The 21,747-nt window shown below is 40.6% G+C and overlaps 1 protein-coding gene across 11 annotated transcripts in view; it reads right to left on the bottom strand.

The window, feature by feature from the left end:
• The window catches only part of LOC125640914 (endogenous retrovirus group K member 5 Gag polyprotein), a 121,072-nt gene extending 102,525 nt beyond the window's left edge, over nucleotides 1–18,547 (bottom strand). For 6 of the 11 annotated variants that reach the window (XR_012669695.1, XR_012669694.1, XM_075131611.1 and 3 more), the window contains exons 1-2: nucleotides 11,205–11,293; nucleotides 7,504–7,577 (exon numbers count right to left, since the gene is read on the bottom strand). Coding sequence is in view for 3 of the 11 variants with exons in the window: in XM_075131612.1 (XP_074987713.1) it covers nucleotides 11,205–11,299; nucleotides 14,524–14,582; nucleotides 18,312–18,401 (244 nt within the window). In the remaining 8 variants the exon portion in view is untranslated. Of the gene's footprint in view, nucleotides 1–3,121; nucleotides 3,257–7,503; nucleotides 7,578–11,204; nucleotides 11,300–14,523; nucleotides 14,583–18,311 lie in introns of those variants that run through there. The other 5 variants (XM_075131612.1, XM_048860059.2, XM_048860057.2 and 2 more) reach the window with 3 other exon arrangements.
• Nucleotides 18,548–21,747: the final 3,200 nt, after the last annotated feature.

The raw sequence follows: 21,747 nt of genomic DNA on the forward strand, positions 1-21,747 counted from the left end.
ATCCCTGTGTTGTTAACACTGTTGGAACTGAACCACTGTTACAAATGGTGGGAACTTTGTTTAACACTGTCCTAGTGTAGACGGCACCTATGTTTTCAGCAACAAAACCTGCCTGTATGCGAGCCAAACTCTCCTAAGAGTTAGTGATTAACTTTTTAGCGCAAGCTCAGTCAGTGTTTTCTGGATTTATATTTCTTCTTTACCAGTATGGGAATCTGATCATAAATTTTAAGGGTATTATTGCTTCTATTGTGAGAGCAATGCTGAAGAACCAGGGGCTGTTGTTAGAGGGTGTACGACACTCAAATCCTCTGTGGAATAAACACAGAGGGGGACACATAAACACTGACCAGAGGGTTACACTTCAATAACCAAAAAAACTTTTCTTACACTTCAAACATGGCATGGACTTTAGTCCTCCCTTAAGAGTGGTGCTTGGAGATTTTAAAATAAATATTGATTAAAAATAAAGTTATGCACATCTGAAGATGGTGTATGCTCTACTCTATTAACTTTTTAACAATGCACTGAGAAGCAAGCTCAGATATAGGCATACAGAAGCAAAGCTATATCTGGAGCATCACACATTTGAAATAAACACAGCTGGACTTAATTTCAAGGATTATACATTCAAATAAATGCATAAACACTCCTATATTAGTGTGAGAACATTCAAATAAAAAGCACACTCAGAGCATTTGTTTGAATGTGCAACTGTTTGATAATTCCAACAAATGTACTCAGTGGGTCAAATTTTGTACTCAGAGATATGTCAGTTCATCTCCCACGGAAACCAGTGGTGCTAATCTGCTTCTTTTCGAGACAGGCTCAAGTGAAAACATAGAATCACTGGACTGGAAGGGACCTCAAGAGGTGATCTAGTCCAGTCCCCTCCATTCATGGCAGGACAAAGTATTATCTAGACCAGTGGTTCTCAAAGCCAGTCCACCGCTTGTTCAGGGAAAGCCCCTGGCAGGCCGGACCGGTTTGTTTACCTGCCGCATCCGCAGGCCAGTCACGGCTCCCACTGGCCACGGTTCGCCGCTCCAGGCCAACGGGGGCTGCGGGAAGCGGCGTGGGCCAAGGGACATGCTGGCCGCCCTTCCCGCAGCCCCCATTGGCCTGGAGCAGCGAACCGCAGCCAGTGGGAGCCGCGATCGGCCAAACCTGCGGACACGGCAGGTAAACAAACCGGTCCAGCCTGCCTGGGCCTTTCTCTGAACAAGCGGCGGACCGGCTTTCTCCAGGTTGTCCAGAACATTTTGAATTTTAATCCTATCCTCCAAAGCACTTGCAACCCCTCCCAGCTTGGTGTAATCCACAAACCTTATAAGAGTAATCTCTCTACCATTATCTAAATCAGGGTGGGCATACTTTTGGCCCGAGGGCCACATCTGGGTGGGGAAATTGCATGCAGGGCCATGAATATAGGGCTAGGGCTGGGGTGCAGGAGGGGTTTGGAGTGCAGGCTCCAGCCCGGCACCGCTTACCTCAAGCGGCTCCAGGGTGACAGTGGCACAAAGCGGGGCTCAGACAGGCTCCCTGCCTGCGTGCCCTGGCCCTTCCCGCAGCCCCCATTGGCCTGGAGCAGCGAACCGCAGCCAGTGGGAGCCGCGATCGGCCAAACCTGCGGACACGGCAGGTAAACAAACCGGTCCAGCCTGCCTGGGCCTTTCTCTGAACAAGCGGCGGACCGGCTTTCTCCAGGTTGTCCAGAACATTTTGAATTTTAATCCTATCCTCCAAAGCACTTGCAACCCCTCCCAGCTTGGTGTAATCCACAAACCTTATAAGAGTAATCTCTCTACCATTATCTAAATCAGGGTGGGCATACTTTTGGCCCGAGGGCCACATCTGGGTGGGGAAATTGCATGCAGGGCCATGAATATAGGGCTAGGGCTGGGGTGCAGGAGGGGTTTGGAGTGCAGGCTCCAGCCCGGCACCGCTTACCTCAAGCGGCTCCAGGGTGACAGTGGCACAAAGCGGGGCTCAGACAGGCTCCCTGCCTGCGTGCCCTGGCCCCGCGCCACTCCCTGAAGCAGCCGGCACCATGTCCCTGTGGCTCCCGGGCGCAGAGGGCTCCGCGCGCTGCCTTCACCTGCGGGTACCTCCCCTGAAGCTCCCATTGGCTGCAGTTCCCCATTCTCGGCCAATGGGAGCTGCGGGGGGCAGTGCCTGCAGGCGAGGGCAGCGCGCAGAGCCCTCTGCACCCCCTCTCCCAGGGGCCACAGGGATATGGTGCTGGCCGCTTCTGAGAGCCTGCCATAGCCCCATGGTGCCACGGGTGGTGGCAATCCCTCGGGCCGGATCCAAAGCCCTGATGGGCTGTATCCAGCCTGCAGGCCGTAGTTTGCCCACCCTGATCTAAAACATTGATGAAGATATTGAACAGAACCGGACCCAGAACTGATACCTGCCAAACCCCACCTGTTACGCCATCTAGCATGACTGTGAACCACTGATAAATACTCTCTGGGAACAGTTTTCCAACCAGTTGTGCACCCACGTTATAGTAGCTCCATCTAGGTTGAATTTCCCTAGTTTGTTTATGAGAAGGTCATGTGAGACAGTATCAAAAGCTTTATTAAAGTCAAGATATACCAGGTCTACCACTTCCCCCCATCCATGAAGCTTGCTGTCAAAGAAAGCTTTCAGGTTGGTTTGACACAGTTTGTTCTTGACAAATCCATGCTGACTGTTACTTATCACCTTATTATCTTCTAGATGTTTGCAAATTGATTGCTTAATTATTTGCTCCATTATCTTTCCGGGTACAGAAATTAAGCTGACTGATCTGTAATTCCCCAGGTTGTCCTTATTTCCCTTTTTATAGATTGGCACTATATTTGCCCTTTTCCAGTTGTCTGGAACAGATCTGAATTTTGAACAAGGGAATGTTCTCAGTTGTTTGGATCTACGGTTTTCATTTTGCCCATCATAAAGATGGGCTCATTTGCAAAATCCAGATCAAGGTTTAACTATGGAACACTCCCAAAGCTCCAGCGTGTTCTGATCCAGGGTTTAGTTTGACCTACCTCTAGTTCACTTGTGTTAGAGTTTCCACATTATATGCAATCAGATCTGTCTCTATTAAAAGCAAGAAAATCAAACACAAACGTACCACATTAGAGCAACAGGACTGCTGAGATTTAAGTCAGGATGTTCAGAGGTAGGTAAATACTGGAGCACCGGTTAATGGGAAGAGAATTCAGAGCCTCTCTGCAAAAGAGCGGTTTCAGAGTAGCAGCCATGTTAGTCTGCATCCGCAAAAAGAAAATGAGTTCTTGTGGCACCTTAGAGACTAACAAATACTCCTTTTCTTTCTGCAAAAGAGGTTTCAGCATGGAAATGGCAAAGCTATAAAAGGTGAAGGGTAAAAGAGAGGGACACGATGTGACCAACAGATGGGGAGGCCTCATTAGCCATACCTTTGTAAATTCAGTCCTGTGAGAAACATCCAAATAGTAAAAGTGAGAGGTGAGAAGGTGTGAAGACACCCGACCATTTCACCTCAAACTCTTCTCTCTTTTTGAGACACTGATGAAAAACTAGGGAATAATTAAAATGAGGTGGAGGAAAACAAGATTTTGGTTCTATAATACGTCTGTATCAGGTGATCCAGAAGGCAAAAGGTCAGTTTGAGGAACTACAAGGAATTGTTCAAATCAGTCAGAGGAGTTTAGCACCAAAAGATACAATGCAAATGGCAATTTAGGCAACTATCCAGGAGTACTTGATACCTGTTCTTTAAAAACTTGCAAAAAGCCTGGAGATTTTGTATTGTGCTGCTAGCAAACTGCTTTGATAATGTGTATTTGGACTGGCAGATCTCTGTTTTGCTGTCTATTTAGAATTGACTCGTGTTTTGCAGTTGGACACTTTAAAGATGATGATAAATGAATGAAGTGCACTTTTGTGTCACATCTCAAGTTGGTTTGGGATATTTCTTGCCTGCTTTTAAGTTTCTTTGAATGGTCAATCTCCAAACAACTTATTCTTTTGATTTTCAGGTTCAAAACAGCACAAGAGTACCACTTGGTGACTACTAGTCTTGCTTATTATTTTTCCCAAGCCCCTGCCAGGTATCCCCTCCCCCCGACTTTTCATTTCTTTTCCACTCCCTTCCCTTGAATTTCCATAGCACCCTATTATTACTCTAGTCTTCCCATAGATGTTCATGCTGAGCCTTTTCTATACAACTACACAATCACAAGAAAAAAAAATCTGCTGCCAACATTTGGTCCCTTGAGGCTGCTAAGTTCCTAAAAGTCAGCAGAACACCACCATTTACAGACCACTAGATGCTAGTAAATATGCGTGAACTAGAACATATTTACATTCCCGTACAAATAGTATGTGATTATTCCTATAGTGATGGTTTACACAGCCATATAGCAACTGGTACCTGTATTAATAGTTCAAATCTATTGTTGTAGCAACTGTTGGGAAAAATAAACATACAGTCTTAATTCCACCTCTTGCCAGTTCAGAATCAAATATGTTATAAAAACTGCTTCAAAAATCATCCCTTGTTGAAGGGCTTTTGCTAGATACATATTTAGGAGGTGAAGTCTCTTGGGTGTGTTAATCAGTCCAGGAACCATTAAATTCCAGGTTTATTGCCTATTTTCTGAATCCAGTGGTGCTGGAACAATTTTTATAGTGGGATCCTGAGAGCCATTGACCAGACTGCAAATCCTGTATACGATGGAAACCACTTCAAGCCAGGGGTGCTGCCGCACCCCCCGCATTCCCAATTCCAGCACCTATATATGAACCTATATCTTAGAACTATTACCAGACTGCTTCTGGCTCTTCCAAAGAATTACCAGTCCCTTACCTTGCTTCTGCCAACTCTTTTTCATTTCCATCTCCTCGAAGGACTTGCCAGTTCCTTTCCTTCCTTCTACCCTTGGCCTTAATGATTTCCTGGAACTGGAGATTTAGCTCCGCCAGGCCAATCTTTTTCTTAGTCCTCTCTCTCCAAAAGATCCTCACTCCCCATACCTGAGTTGCTCATAAAATCATTTGTAGCTTTCTCACATGCCACCAAACAGCCAACAAATGCTCACAACTTTTAGTCACTACCCAGCTACAGCTGGAGTCAAACCTGTGACTTGGCTCAGGACATTAATAATGGAATATAGTGACTATATAAAAACAACAAGGAGTCCAGCGGCACCTTAAAGACTAACAGATTTATTGGGAATATGCTTTTGTGGGTAAAAAAGAGAGGAAACAGACTGACAGAGCGAGAAGAGTACCCAGAAGTCACTTACTATAAGACAGGCCCCACAAGGAAAATAACAGAACACCACTGGCCATCACATACAGCCCTCAGCTAAAACCTCCTGAATACTGTTAGAAGCCTACAACTTTCCCTCTCCTGCAATTGACACCTCGTCATCAATAATTGAGAGTGGATTACATCCACCCTGATTGAATTGGCCCTGTCAACACTGGTTCTCCACTTGTGAGGTAACTCCCTTCTCTTCATGTGTCAGTATAATGCCTGCATCTGTAATTTTCACTCCATGCATCTGAAGAAGTGGGTTTTTTACCCATGAAAGCTTATACCCAAATAAATCTGTTAGTCTTTAAGGTGCCACCAGACTCCTTGTTGTTTTTCTGGATACAGACTAACATGGCTACCCTTCATACTTCACAGGCTATATAGGCTTCACCCTTAAGCACTCCACCCACATTTTTTCAGGCTCCAGGCAAGGCAATTACCTAATTATTATGAGCTACACAGGACTAAACATTTCAAGTATGTAAGTCTCTGCCTCTCAACCTCTTGTTTGGATTTAGATTTTAAAGTGTTAATTTACTCTGGCTGGCTGGCTAAATCCTCATACAAGCACCCATTAATGGACGTAAGCATGTCTTTAAATACTTTCTTGAATTGGGACCCTGGTGAAGGCCGTGCTGTAGGTCTGGGTGGCCTTCTTTGTGGTTGTCCCTCTTTTTGGAATGCAGGATACCAGACAAAGTAGTCACTGCAACATGTTTTAAGAGTGCCATGGGTGAAGGGACTTCCTAAACCTGCATAAACTGTGTATTCCGTAGACCTGAAACCTTCCCCAGATTTAATTCCTTCCGCAATTTCTACACCAGGAAGATAGCATTTTGGAGGAAGAAGTTTTTATGACATGCCAGTAATAAAAGATGGCATCTTTGGGGCAGGGACTGCCTTTTTATTATTTGTTTGTAGAGTGCCTACCAGCAGGTTCGTGGCCCATTAATGGGACTCTTAAATGATACAAAAATACATATAATAAGTAATCAAAATAAGACAATGACGACCTTGCACGTTCACTCATGCAAGCAGTCCCATTGACTTCGGTAGCCTGCTCATGTGACTAACAGTTTGCAGGATCAGGTTATATATTTAATACAAAATACTGTCTTCCTTCTAACAGTATTCAAACTTGTGCATACACTGCTGTGCTGCAAAGGAATAATAGTGCTCTCTCTCTCTCTCTGTTCCCTCCTCAACCCTAATGTGCAGCAGAATAAAGAAGGTATCTGCTAAGTGGGGCAGGATGTCTGAATAGTTTCTTCCTACAGTATTTCACTACCATTCCCATCCCATCCCTATGACTAGTTGCTTCCTTCAGCACTACCATGTTATTTCCATTATGACATAAACTGATGAGGCAAAGGGAAAAGACCTATAATCACAGAGCAGCCCAGTGATAGCCCAGCTAATAACATGAAATAAAAAGTCCTGTGTTTCCTTGCTCTTGTAGGAGAAAATGATTAACCACAAGCCCAGAACTCATCATTCAACACTCCATCTTTTTTAAAAAATAAGGTACCACATGATGACTGAAGAAGAACAATTTTGACTAAACAAAGACGATTGTCCATTTTCTGTATTACACAACCTGTAATTTTTAAGCTTGACTTTGTACACATACTTGTAAAGTAGTCAGATCAGACAAAAGCAGAGGAACGCGAAGGTAACTGAAAATAGACCAACTTCTCAGCAAGCAGTAACGGCCATCATGTTACAAACAGCATGTATTGTTTACGTTTTGCATATGGTCTATCCCCAGTAGGATCAAACTTCAACCCATTGCATTTTCTATTCACCAAGAAGTGCACTTGTGATGCCAATGAGGAGAGAGCATTATTTTCTGTTGTTTATTTGCCATAAAATTCTACCAAAAACATTTATTTCCTTGGTATTTAGTGTTTTTTTCCACAAAACTGATAGAAAAATATTGCAGTAAAGTAAAAGAAAGTCTTCCTTATCAACTTCTTGCTCTTCCAAGACAAATAATAAGTAATAATAATTCATTTACTTTTGCTCAGCCAGCACCACTGTTTTTGCTATAAGTAAAAAGAAGCATTTACCAATGAAATTGCTTTCTACTTGATGAAAACAAAGATCTAAAACTGGCTGCCTCTTGAAATAAAAAACACTGAAAAATGACAAAGAAATAAAACCTTTTACTCTCCTAATTTACTGTTATTTCTATAAAGAGAAACATTTACCTTTAATATGTTATTGTCTGTTCAATCTTGGGTACGAGAAAAGCCCTTGTAGGAATGAGGGAAAGTTTAAATGTCTAAACAAACAGAAAAATGATTATGATGGCTATGGAACTGAAGGTAGTTCAAGTAAAATTCTGCTTTTTTAGTCTCTGTGATCATACAACTAGGAAAATTCTCTGTTATCCTTTATTAAAGCCTATAAATGACCAATGAAAACAAGAGCCTAGCTAAATCTGCAGAATGAAACACTAGCAGTTATTAACATCCTTTTCAGTAGGAAGAACCCATTGTGAAAACCATACATCATTCACACCATAAAATCTACACTACAAAATGTTAAACTGTGAAGAACCTAACCCAGCAGAAATACAGCAAATGCACTGTAAATGGAAACAATATACCACAGCTCCTCCCATACCCAGTAAAAACATTGCACATTAAAGGTTTAATCCTGCAACATGCCAATTGTCCTCAAGTAACATAAGTGTCTATGGAAGCTGAGGGCACTCAGCACCTACAGGACTACATCCTGAAAAAGTACTTTATGTGGGGATCTGTAGCATCAGCTGTAGTAGTGAAAACCATGCAATAGAATGTTTTACCATTAATTGTGCAGTGATAATGTTTTTAAATTTTTAATTGCCATATTACAAAGAATGGTTAACTCACTTCACTTACAATTTGTGTCAAAGATTTTTCTAAGCTTTTAAAGAGCTGGAGAAGTTTTCATTCTGTGGTGGAATATCTTGAAGGACCTCATCCCAAGAAAAAGCTAGCACCCTCCCAGTAACCATCAAAGACATGAGATCTGGATTCAGTATGTCGGAGACCTAACAGGTCTTTCCTGTCTCTCATGTCTATGATTTTAAAAGTAAGGCAGAATTTCTGTGGGTTTTTTTGTTGTTTTTTTTTAACAAGGAGCATTGTCGAGCACAGTGGACAACTTTAGTATGTATAATATGAAATAGGACTTTTCTTTGAATTATTTCCCTACATCTTAAATATTTAATATTCCATCCCAGTTACATAAAGTTTTACCTTTTGGCATTCTCTGCAGTGCACTGTGTGTACACAGATTTCATGTTCTTTGTTGATGTTTTACAGAGGATTTATTTTTTTAAAAAAAGGAAAAGGAGAAGTCAATTTATTAGATAAAAAAGTGTATTATACTCTGAAATGGCTGCTTCCCACTATCCTGGGGGCCCACATTTCTTAGCAGCATTTTCATTTTTATCAGTGTTTCATCAGAGTGTAGCCCTGCACAAATGAATGGATATTGCATATCCTGGGGCTCACAAACAGTTGAGAAAAAGATCTACCATTATAGAAATATATAAATGATAGATTTTAATAAAAACTCTATATCATATGTATGTAGACTTTATATATACACTTGCATTACATACTGGTGTTATAGATGCATACATATTATACAACTCAAATCTGATAAAGAATTCATGTCCTGACTTATCCAGATCCTATGTGACCAGCTCAGGAGTGAGAATCGTTCAGGCATATACACACACAAAAATAGTAAGAGTGCAGTAGCAGACCACATTTATACATAAAGTGAAATTCACCCCAGACACAAAGCTAGCAAAAAGCCTATGCAACACCCATTTTGATGGCTTTTTGCACAGAGGAGAATTTCTCTCTTAAAATGCATTGCACATCAATTTGGAGGTAAATGTTGTCTCTTTATCTTTCTACCTGTCCAATTAAAGCAAGGGAAAGAAGGCAACTAATGTTAAATGTTTTTATGATGCTTTCCACACAAGATGCAACACTCCATCAGAACTCATAGAATTGTAGGGTTTAAGGCCAGAAGGGAGGGCCAGATCATCTAGTCTGATCTCTTATATATCATAGGCCACCAACACCATCCAGCACCTACACACCAAAACCAACAACTGAAATTAGACCAAAGTATTACAGCCCGCAGGAGACTAGACTACCATGTGTCCAAGACAGAGAATAGGAGGGACCAAGGTGCGCCAGTGCACTAGGAATGGAGGAAACTCTTCATCATATTTTGGCTAAGGGCATTGTACTTGACCCTTAGACAGCCTTTTGGTCCTTCGTAGTTCTTAATATACCAGCTGGAGGGTTGATAAATTTTCATACCTGGAAGTCTGGCTGCAAAAAGCCTCAACATTTTCCTTTATTGGAAGAAATATATTCAAGGCAACAGGACAGCAGAACTCATCTTGCAATGTGATATTCATTTTATAACTTGATAATGGTGGCTTTACTCACTACACTGTTCTTGGATACAGAATCATGTTTTGCTTGTTTCATTGAAAAACTATTTTGGGTCTCATAAGACTCTCCCTCACTATCTTGCTCTCACCATCTCTCTGACAAAAGATGTAGCTTTTTATGACTTGTTTTTTGCTGCAAAAAGCCCCTATAGAAACCTCATGTATAATCTCTATTGGTTCCAAAAATAATTTTATATTTGGGAAACTATTTGACTACAATTTCTTTGTACTCTTGCTGCAATGGGGTAGATTAATGATGGTTTCATTTTCCATATTCTGTGTACTATCTTTCTAGGTTATTTCAAGTAAAGTATAAAGAACAGAGTCAAGCCCACAAGTACTAAATGAATAAGAGCTCTTAGCAGTGAGAAGGGTCATGACTTGGGGAAAAGCTGGTGCAGTGTGCCTAAAACCCAGAATAAGGGTATACTACTTGAAATGCCTCATGCACTATATTTCTATACATACCATCCAATGCACCTCATAAAGCAAATTATGCATATAGATATGTTTATTTCCTATTCATAACCCAAACCTCCATTCACACCTAGGCACACACCTAGCCTGATACCACACTGACCTTGTGTTTCAATTATTGCAACTGTATGGTATATATGTTAGTGCCAACTTTTTGAGTGGCTTTCACTTTAAAAAGCCAGATTTGACCCTATACATACACCATAAAATGCTCTTTACAAAATATCTGATAAAAGACAAACTGTTATAAGAACAATACTTTGACCGCAAAACAAGGAGCTGAACAATTGTCTGATTTAGTAAAAGAAGAAAAAATATTGTGAAAAGAACTAGTTGGCACTATAATAGTTTTTGTCCATCCCACAGATATTGTATAGTGAAAGAAATACTCAGTACAGACAAAAAGAAGAACACACAAAAGAGAGCCGTGCACACCAAGACTTTATCAAAATCATGTTTAAAAACTGTAAAGTACAGTAAATACATTCAGATTAATATGAGCAAGGTGCTACATTTAAGAATGCAGCATTTCATTAGGAGCAAATATCCTTCTAATCTGAAAACCCAGCATGCAGGAAAAGTATGGTTTGCAGTTTTTATATTCTATAAAGCATCCTATTCTGCAATTCATAAGCCCTTCTTATTCTTCCATAGGAGAGTCCTTTCAATAACCCACCTGTGGGATGTGCAATTCCAAACCTATCTCTCCATCTGCACTATACCTTTCTAATGCACCCATCATTGTAGTATTCAGCCCTCATATACACATGAAGAACAGCAGCATTTCAGTTTCAGGTGGTCATATTCTGCACTTTTCCCTTATTTATACGACTTCTTTAGGTGATAATTATACTTAAGGTTTGTTTCTAGGAGAAACATGGGCTGGTTAATTCTTCCCATTCTCATGTGGCTGAAGAAATAGGTCTAACATTGAGCCACAAGGATAGCAATGCTTTGTCTTACCCTGTCTCTGCTGATAGGGAATTCCACAGCTGACAGCCTCCCTGAGATCATCCTGCACAGCTCCCAAGTATCTCACCCTGAGACCAAGTGACCACCTGTATTTCAAGAGAACAAAGGACACTGGTATGAAAAAAGGGAAAAAATAAATATTTAAGAGCTAGTATCCCACAGAGCCTTATTCATAGTATAAAATTGTACATGTGTCACTGCATCAGTGTTTACATGATTAATACCTGGAACTTCAGTTTTTATCTAATAAAATGCTTTTACCAGCTCTTGGAGACGGTTGGTGGAACTTAGGCACCCCATACAGGATGTCCTGTAAGTCAGAGGATGGGTGGGTGCTCTGGAGACCATCACCCACAGTTCCCATTGAGAGCAATTGTCTTGGCTTGCAGAAGGAAGAGGTTACCCCAGAGTTTTACAGATTACAGTCAGGATCCTGAGGCAGTGCTGGAACAGGACAGTCATCATAGTAGTGCACAGCAATGACATCATGTGAGCTTGGAACTGGATACAGTCAGTGTAGTACTGCACAGAGCAATGATTACATCCAGTTCCAAGACACATGACGTCAGTGTAGCACAGCATGGAACAAGGTCATCATGTTAGCTTAGAACTGGAAATATAGTCAGCACACAACAGCATGGAACAATGATGTAAAGCATATTTGGATTTGGATATGGTCAGCATAGAACAGTATGGAGCAATAACATAACGTGTGCTTGGAACTGGGTAGTCAGAGAAGTACAGAACAGAGTAATGACAAAATATGTGGATGAATTGAATACAATCAGCGTGGAACAGCATGGAGCAGTAACATAATATGTGCTGGGAATTGGATACAGTCAGCAAGGAACAGCATGGAGCAATGAAGTAATGTGTACTTGGAATTGGATACGGTCAGCACAGAATAGCATGGAGCATTTCTGTAGTATGTGCTTGGAATTGGGTACAGTCAGCATAGAATGACACAGAGCACTGATGTAATGTGTGCTTGGAATTGGATATAGTTAGCGTAGAACAGCACAGAGCACTGCTGTAATGGATACTCGGATTTGAACAAGGTCAGCATAGAATAGCATGGAGGAATGCTATAGCTTGTGCTTGGCACTGGATACAGTCAGCATAATACAGCACAGAGCAATGACACAGTCTGTGCTTGGAATTAGATACAACCAGTGTAGTGAAGCATGGAGCCAGGCCAAAGTGTGTGCTTGGAAATGGATAGAGTCAGTGTAATACAGCATGAAGCAATGACATAATGTGTGTTTGTTGCAATATCCTTCTTCCCTCAAAAACAGATTGCTGACATTTGAACCAACTGAAATAACTGTGTAGCATCTACAGTCAATTGTGAGTAGCACACATTGCAGCAAACTAGCTGCAAAGCCATGGAGGTGATAAAGATGTGGATTATTGAAGTTGGGTTCACATCTGAAAGGAAATGCCATAGTCTTTATACTTTACTGGTAAGCAAACACTGAGAAAGGCATTCTCTGGACAATGCTATTTGGGTACCTAAGAGCAGCTGATAATCCAGAAGGGCCCCAAGAGTTGATAGCAGCTTGGTAGTCACAAAGACTGATGCCTGAAATAAAGGGTGACGTCATAACTCCAGCCAGCTTTGTAAAGTGTTGCCTCCTTCCTACCAGCAGGCCTTCTACCTTGCTCAGGTGATTCACCGGGTGGTTCAACATTCTGATATCCATGGTTCCAAACCGCATTAATTCCTTCCTATTTGACTCCCTTTCCTTTGGCCCACCCCTCTCAATAATTTTACTCTTGACTTGTGTACAGTAAATTGCAGAGATGCCTTCCATCTGTAGCACTCTGCAATATATATTTAACTGCTGGGTAAAAGTAACACAAGCTACATCTAACAGAAAACTTCCCTGCCTTATGAATCAAAGAGCACCTTGTGTCAGCGTGTTACATGCCCAGACTTAAATGTGAATGTTGTCATCTGCTGTGAAAATTATTTGTACAGCTTGGCTGTAACATTTGCCTAAGTCACAATTAAAATATGAAAAATATCATTATACATCTTAAACCTAATTTGAACATTTTTAAAAACACATGCTAGATGGAGGCAATAGCTTGCCAGAAACACATGATGCTCTAGGAGTTACCATACATCCCCTCTGTCTGAGCAGCAGCGTTTATCCCCTGCAGCTCATTGCCTGAAATGGGACAAATGTTGGAAAATCTCAACTCACAGCATCAAGGAACTACAATATAAGGCAATGTTTGTTTTGAAAATAAGATTACAACATATACAGTGATTCATAAATATTTGCATTTTATAATTGTTTCTACAAATGAATTGGCAAGTCAAATCATACAGGAACTCCCCCCCTCCCACCCCCATGCCATACAAAGAGGATGAGCAGCAGAATTTTAACTAGTTTCATTCTCAGTATCTGTGAGCTCTGGTCACTTCTCTAATACACTGTACTGCTAAAATTAGATTCTCTTTCAGAGCTCTCTCTTCTGGATTTTATTACCCACCCCCCCCCTTTTTTTTTTTTTTGTAGATCTTCTCCTTTGGTGATGTATGTGTTAGTTGAAAGTCATCCTTCTCCAAACTAGGGACTGTGTGTAGTATGAGCAGGAGTAGGTGAATGGTGCATTTAAATAAGTAGAAGATGTTTTATTAAGATCATAGCAATTCCTTCATTGAATCACATAAGAGAGTTCAAATTTGATGTTATTTTGCCAGAAAGAGGTGAACATGCTGCCACCTTTGTTTTGCCAACAAAAAAACCCCCACTGAATTCCTGGGGGAAAAGGGGACTTTCCTTATTAGCACGTATCAACAATTATGCTTAACAAAATCACTGGCTGTTTCTACTCTGAACTAGGAATAAAAGTAATACTAAATCCATGGCTCTAGAGTGGCATGCAACTTTCCAAGGACCTGCGTGTGCCTGTTCTAGAGTCCATAGGTCTGAAATGAACACAGGAGTCCTCCATATGCTGCCTGACAGACACAGCTATGGGGAAGTGCTGAGCAAATACTGTGGAGACACTGGGAGCCCTCTCCATCCCTCTGAGCAGCCAATTGGGTGTATTGGGCAGGAGAGAAATAGATGAGACACACTTTTCCACTGCCTCCCAGCATTCAGGATTGGAAGGGAAGAAGCTTCCAAAATGTCAAAATGGAGGTCATGTCACAAAACTATTGTGACACAACAGCCTGGCAGTCACATTTTCAACGTGACATGGCATCAGGATATGATAACATTATGTGAACATTACAGCACAAACAGTGAGTTCAGTGCCAGAGGACATCAGACACCACAATGTTGTGACTTACTGCAACATCACCAGTGATGAAACCATTCTCCAGGTTTTCGAGGTTGAGTGCCGCTGCTCCTGAGAAATGAGAAAAGGGCATGCTCTGGATCGCATAATTAGGATAATCACCTTCAGGGTTCCCCTCTTCCTCACGTAACCTTCCCACTCTCCTCCCTGACTTACACACACACACACACACACTCTCTCTCTCTAGAATTTAGTCATTAATATTTTCCTTTTCTCTGTTGAACTGGAATCTCTAAGGAGAATTCAGATAAAAGAGACCAATGAGGAACATGCTCCTGTACTCCCAGCCTCACTGTTGATGAGTGGGAGTTGCTTTGTCATAACCTCCATAGCATTCATTCTGTTTGTTGAATAAAACATGTGGAGGGAAACTGAAGTCAAGCATGCTTGAGTTTGAAGGAAAACAAACACATACTTAAGACCACACTTAAGAAACTGTCCACTTTTATTTATAGAAAAGCAGGACTTCTATTATGCCTGAAACCTTGACCAAAGACACACACTGAAACCAGGGACACTTTTAACTTATTTAATTAAACCAATATTTCAAATAAAGTTGGTTCAAACAATACATGCACAGCAACTGACTTGTCTAGGTCAGTTCTCTCCTAGTAGATGCATACTCTGCTGCATTTTGGACATATTCTCTTTCCTTTTCTCACCTGGCATACCTGGCAAGTTCCCTGAGATGCTTTACAAATTTTAGTAAGAATACCTATTTCAGATCATTTGAATGAGGTTGCTGCTTAGCAACATTTTTTTGTTGTTGTTGTTGTTCAAATTACATTTTAAAAATCCAGGGTGTTCTGGATGTGAATAGAGGCAGAACTGAGCTCTTAAAGTTTTGCTAATGCTATCAAAGTTTCCCTAACAAAAGAGGTTGAGAAGTAAGATTTTCAAGTTTTTGCCAAATAATACCTCACAAGAAGCTCATTTTTTATGGGAGCCCAAGTTCTGTGAAATTTTGGTTCCTATATTCTTCTGACTCTTCACAGAAAAATAAATGATAGCCTGTTTGTTAATAATAATATGATGCTATCACTTCTTGCATACAGCCCATCCTACACTTCAATGATCTCCATTGCTACCCAGCTTTCTCACATCTCTCCTTCCCCTTCCCACATATTTCTGTTCATGTGGGAAGGTTTAATGCTTCCTTTCCCCTTTTGATTTCTTACATGGTCAAAAAGAAAATACAAGCACGAGCTGATCCAAAGATCATTAAGCCAATAAAAGACTTTCCTTTGATTTCAATGGGCTTTGGATCAGCCCCTAAGAAAGGAGTTGGGCAATTTGCACATCTCCTTACAGACACTGCTGATAAAATTATGAAGCAGCTTCTGCAAAGAGGCTCATTAATTTAAAAGGGTGGTTGATCCCTAAAGGGAAGACCTGCTTCAACTGGAAGGTTGTGATGTCACAATGGGATTTCATTAATGCCCTGGATAGGAAAGAAACTAAAATAAAACGTAAATAACTAGCTAATTATGCATACACTACAAAATGGAGTGCCTCCAAAGTAATTAGAAATGTCCATACAGGGCAGTCAGCACTGTAAGCTAAGCACAGAGGGTTAATGCTTGCAGGCTACAACAACTGAGTGATCACTGAGAGTTTCTAGGTTGTGATGTGCCAAAAGAGATGGCTGTTCTTAAGTGCGCTGCCCATCAATAAATCTGAATGAATAAAATTACAGAGGATTGGAGCATCCCTCAGCCAAGCCATTCCAGTGCTGCCTGCTCTGGCTGAGCTCCATTAGAGGGAAAGCTGAGGTTGTATTTTAAACCCAGCAGGAAGGATTACTGTTGGCAACAGCATGTATTTGAGGAAGCGACTGAATGGTCATGTGCATAAATGGTGGAAAACAGGGTGGGGGCTATGAAAGAGGATGAATTTAATGATAGTTCAAGAGCTGAGAGGTTTCCTCTTTCTCTTCACCAATTAAAATTCTCTAGTATTTTAATGTCATCATTCTGCCTGTAAAACTATGAGACTCGATGTAAACACTTCATTATTTTCTAGAATTCCTTGTTTGACCTTTATTATCTTTGGCACAAAGAGATGTCTTTTTGAAATTATTTTCATTCCAAGGAGTTTCAGCTTTGCTTACAGAGGTAGGAGGCTTTCTCTGTGGAGCAGTGTTTCCCAAACTTGGGACGCCGCTTCTTCAGAGAAAGCCCCTGGTGAGCCGAGCCAGTTTGTTTACCTGCTGCTTCTGCAGGTTCAGCCGATCGCGGCTCCCACTGGCCGCGCTTCGCCGCTCCGGTATATCGCTCGGCCTGCACCGCTTCCCGCAGCCCCCATTGGCCTGCAGAGGCGAACCGCGGCCAGTGGGAGCTGCGATCGGCCGAACCTGCGGACATGGCAGGTAAACAAACCGCCCGGCCCACCAGGGGCTTTCCCTAAACAAGCGGCGTCCCCAGTTTGGGAAACACTGCTGTGGAGAATAAAACTACACTGATTGGGACTTATTCAGCTCTCGGCTGCACTCATAAAACTCCAGTGGAGCCAACAAAGCTGTATGGGCATCTGAGAGCAGAGTTTGTCATACTCTGTGTAATCTCTCAATTTTCTTTACAGCATTTTCAAAATCTGTCACTTCCTTCACAGCTCTACTGCCAAGACATTACCTCTGTACTCCTACAATTATGCATCTTGACTACTCTAGTTGTCTCCTGTTTGGCAAACCCATCTCCTATCTTCCCAACTCCAGTTAATCTTCCTCTTGCCTGTAGCTCTATCATAAGCTCCTCAGCTCATAAATTTACTGTACTTGTTTCCCTTCTGCATAAAGTCAGTGCCTCTCATTTCTCACCTTTTGTCTGTCTTGTCTATACAGACTGGGGCAGAGACTGTGTCTTACTATGCGTCTGCACAGCACCTAGATTAACTCAGCCCTGATCTTAGTTGGCGCCTCTACGTGCTCCTATTACACAAATAATAAATTATAAACATTCCTTCTCACATTCCAAGTCCTTCATAACCTACCTTGTTTTCATCCATGCCCTGATCTCCTACTATATACCTCCCACTTCCGTTGGTCCACATAAGCTTCCCTTCTTACTGTTTCCTTTGTCCACTCTCCATTTCTCTACCCAATATATATCTGGAAGACCTCTCCAGCTAATGAAGGCCAAGCTCCCCCTTTCTTTTCTTTTAAAATTCGCTAAAGCCAAACCTTTTCCATGAAGCGTTCCAGTTAAGGTTATATCCACCATATGCCATCCAATGTTTGTACAATTCCTTAAACACCATAGCCTTCTCACTGTTCAATTCATGTTGTATCTGTGCTCAGAGTTTGTTTCACATTTTACCCAACTCATACCTTAGACTGAAAACATCTTGTGTCAATGTATTTTTTTATGTGTTCAGTCCACTTCTCCCATCAAATAGCATTATTGTTTATACATTTTACTCCTGGGGGCATTGTGCCCCCCAAAATTATAAATTCTGCACACAATATTTTAAAATTCTGCAACTTTTATTTGTCAAAATAATGCTACATAATCATGCCAATTTCAATTATTTTGTTAATTTATTTCAAAATACCTGGCAGCAAGTATGTCTGTAACAATACAGACACACTCAAAAATTCCCCTGGGAGTAGAGAGTTAAAGAAACCCCCATGCGACCAAGTTCCAGTTTCTCTGCCCCATCTCTCACCCCCACCCCCAGAGCCCAGCCAGGGGCCAGACACCCACAACCTTCCCCCACCCCAACCCCACCTGCGGGGCCCCCCCCAGCCAATACACCCAAACACCCTCGTCCCCAGATACCCACATCCTCTCCCCCCAGAGTCCAAGGATCCAGAGGGAGAAACAGCAGGACGCGTGGTTCCAGGCTTGCACAGAGTTTCCTGTGCACCACCATCTCCTTCCCTCAGGGCACACTGGGAACTGCAGCTGCCAGGAGCCCTCTAGCTCCCTCTCCTTCCTCCCAGCAGTGTCTTCTGTGTGCGAGTTGGGCTCTGCCGAGTCCAGTGGCCCCTAGTGGCGGCTAGCAGCACTGCAGCCTATTTCTGTGGGGGGAAAGGAAATTCTGCATGTACAACGTTACTGTCTGCAAAATTCTGCATTGCTCATTGGTGCAGAATTCCCCCAGGAGTAACATTTGCAGAAGTGCAAATGACATCCAATACTCATGATATATATGTAGAGTTCTTGCACGGAAATGGCATCAAATAAGAATTTGTTTGGCATTGAGGTACCGTGGTGTTAGGAAAATTAGAGATATATAGATTATAAAAGTGGTAATAAAAGAATTAATATCACACGTAATTCAGAATCACAAACCCCTGAAAAGTCCATATGAGATAAATTATAAGCAGCTTTCAGTGTATTCTACCTATATTTCCCAAACCATGCCTTAGATGTGTGTTTATAAAGAAATTGCTATGGTACTTTTTTTCTCCCCCTAACTGTGCTACTAAGTAAGCTAAAATATTAAAGTAGCGTCAAATACACTTTATGAAATAAAGAGGTATGAACAGTAGATTGAGGGAACAAGTTCCAATTTTGGTAACAAGACTGGAAGGTTATTTTGGGCTTGACTACATTCTTGTATCATCTTTAAAAGCTTGGTGATTATTTGCTTTTGTTTTCAGAAATACAGATACAATAATTTTGTTTTACAAACAAGAGGAAACATGTATAAGAACAAAAGGGGGCAAAGAAAACAGATATTGATGAAAAACACATGCAAACCCTAGCAAACCCTGCAGAAGGGCACAAATTCATGTAACATATGGAGGAGCCAGGAGGAGAGGTTTCTTAACATGAAGCTCTGAATCTCACAAGTAACGTATGTTCCATACTATGTGGCAGTTGCTATGGTAACGGCCTTTATTTTCTGAAGCAGAATACACAGATGTGTACAACCCACGAACTTGCTGGTTGTAAATTATTGCTTTCTCAGGGGTTCAATAACTTATGAAGCCTCCTTTCTGGAAATTGTTTGAAGTTTTCTTGTTATTAAATAAGCCCTTTTTGGGATACTGAAATTCCACCTGTGGCAAGAAATCATGGAGATCTGAAAGGTCTACATAGAGGCAATAGGGAATGAGTGGTCAAGAAATGAGGAATGCTGGTAGTAAAAGCACATTGTACACTATTGAGTTCAGAGAGTTCATGTAACTCCCACTGAAATAAGGAGAAACCATTTGAATGAATTATGCAGAAAAACAGTGCTATGAAAATAAAATTTAAGCCAGTCATGTTATGTATATAATTGACTGATTTGTTCTTGCAGTGTCTGACAGCATTTCCATTATAAACCCACATATCCAGGGAATTATTAATAGCATGTAATTTTTTTTAAAAATCAGTGTAAAACTTAGTAGCGTGAAAATTTGCTCTAAGCTGAAACTAAGTGCAGAGTTCAGAGCAAGAAGAAAGTGTACTTATTTTTAGCAATAATGTTCAAATAAAAATAATTGTTCCTTTTTTAAGCTGTAGGAGTGAAAAACAAATAGTTTCACATTTCACATGAATGCTCTGCACACTCCTAGAATTTTTAAAAAAGAATTAAAACTCATTCCTGCATAGAATTACTTTATTATAGAAATTTGAAAGTGCATTTCATATAAATTATTTTATTGTATCAAATGTTTTCCATGAAACAAACCCAGAATTGTTAAGCCAGAAATCATTCCATTCTCCTCCTCTAGTCAAGGGGCGTGAACGATGGATTTTTGAAGAAATCATGCCTCCAAAATTAAATTTCTTCTGAAAAGTGTTTGCAGTATGAGCACAGCAACCAAACTTACAACTCAACATCTTCTGCCATTCCCCATTTTTAAAAAGTAGCAAAAAAGCCTTCCCTGCATTTCAGGCTGCAACATTGTATTGTAGGTAGGATAGCAAGACACCTCTGATTCAGAGAGTACAGTAACCAAAACTGGCTTCCTGGATAACGATACCATTTGAAAGTGTTTTACACCTAAATCACATAAAAGGTTTACAATTAAATTGTATAAATACTTAAAATAACCTTGTAGTAAAGAAGGTGAGGAATGCCAGGAGGAATAAACACATAGCAAGAAATCATGTTCAGACAAAAAGAGAGAGTGATAATGGTATTTTTCTAATAGACTTAGGTGGTTTGTTGAAAGTTTTACATTCCTTGGTGATATTGTTAAATTATAATTATGCTTTATCTACTCAAGTCATTATGAGGGAGATTTAAGTTATCACTTGCTGATGGCTTGAGCTAATACTAGGAATACACTGGAAAAAAGAAGAGTTCTTCACTGCTTGCTGTATTCTGAAAGTATAACTTAAATTACATTTAAGTCATCAGGTAATTATGAACTTTCTTCTCCCTTATATTTATATGGAATATTTATTGAATTGCACAGTACGCTTTTACAATAAAGTGCCTTTTACGCTGATTTCTTTCTTCATCCAAAATAAAACTGACAGTTATCCTTTTATAAGCTATTCTGAGAACATTTTCTCTTCTTTGAAACTGATTGATGCACTACTTTAAATGTTCCTGCAAATATCTTTTCAATTCAAGTTTCTGCATAATGTAATAAGAAGATAAAAGAATTCTATACTTCAACAAGAGACATTACAAAGCAACTAGAGACATTATCAAGGGCATTAACATGCTCCTAATAGCAATAAAACCTTTTAACTGTCTGATGTAGAACATGCTCCCACCAAAGCACCACATATTATGGTAATTGGCTCCAATTTCTGACTCTTTCATTGTAAAGTTACAAAGAGTTAGGTAGAAGTGAAAAGTGAACCAGGAATCCACAGTTTGGTAGCTTACCCTTTTTAAATTATTTTTATTATGTTTTCTTTATAGTATACAAAATCAGCTCCAGCCCCAGTTGCTGCAGCATTTTATATCCTGCTGTAACATTGCTGCATGCCATCCCATTTTGATTTCTAAATATTTAAATATATACATTTTTAAATTACTCCAATTTCTACCATTAAAACATAATAATAATTCAAACTATGTCAAGTTTCAGGGGAATAAAGGAGGCTTATTGGATATGCTAGAGTCATATGTCAGTCACTTTATATGTTCACTGAAGATGACATTGTCAGCTTAGAGACTCAAATATGATACAACTTTTGGGCTCCTATTTATCATACAAAATGTCTCAATGGGATTTTTTGTGACCCTCCTCAAAAATATGCTAAAGCTGATTCACAGTTCTGTAAAAGTTAAATATTTTTACCTCTTATATAGTCAGCAGGAC

Source organism: Caretta caretta, chromosome 8 (genome assembly GCF_965140235.1).
Source record: "Caretta caretta isolate rCarCar2 chromosome 8, rCarCar1.hap1, whole genome shotgun sequence".
Taxonomy (NCBI): domain Eukaryota; kingdom Metazoa; phylum Chordata; order Testudines; family Cheloniidae; genus Caretta; species Caretta caretta.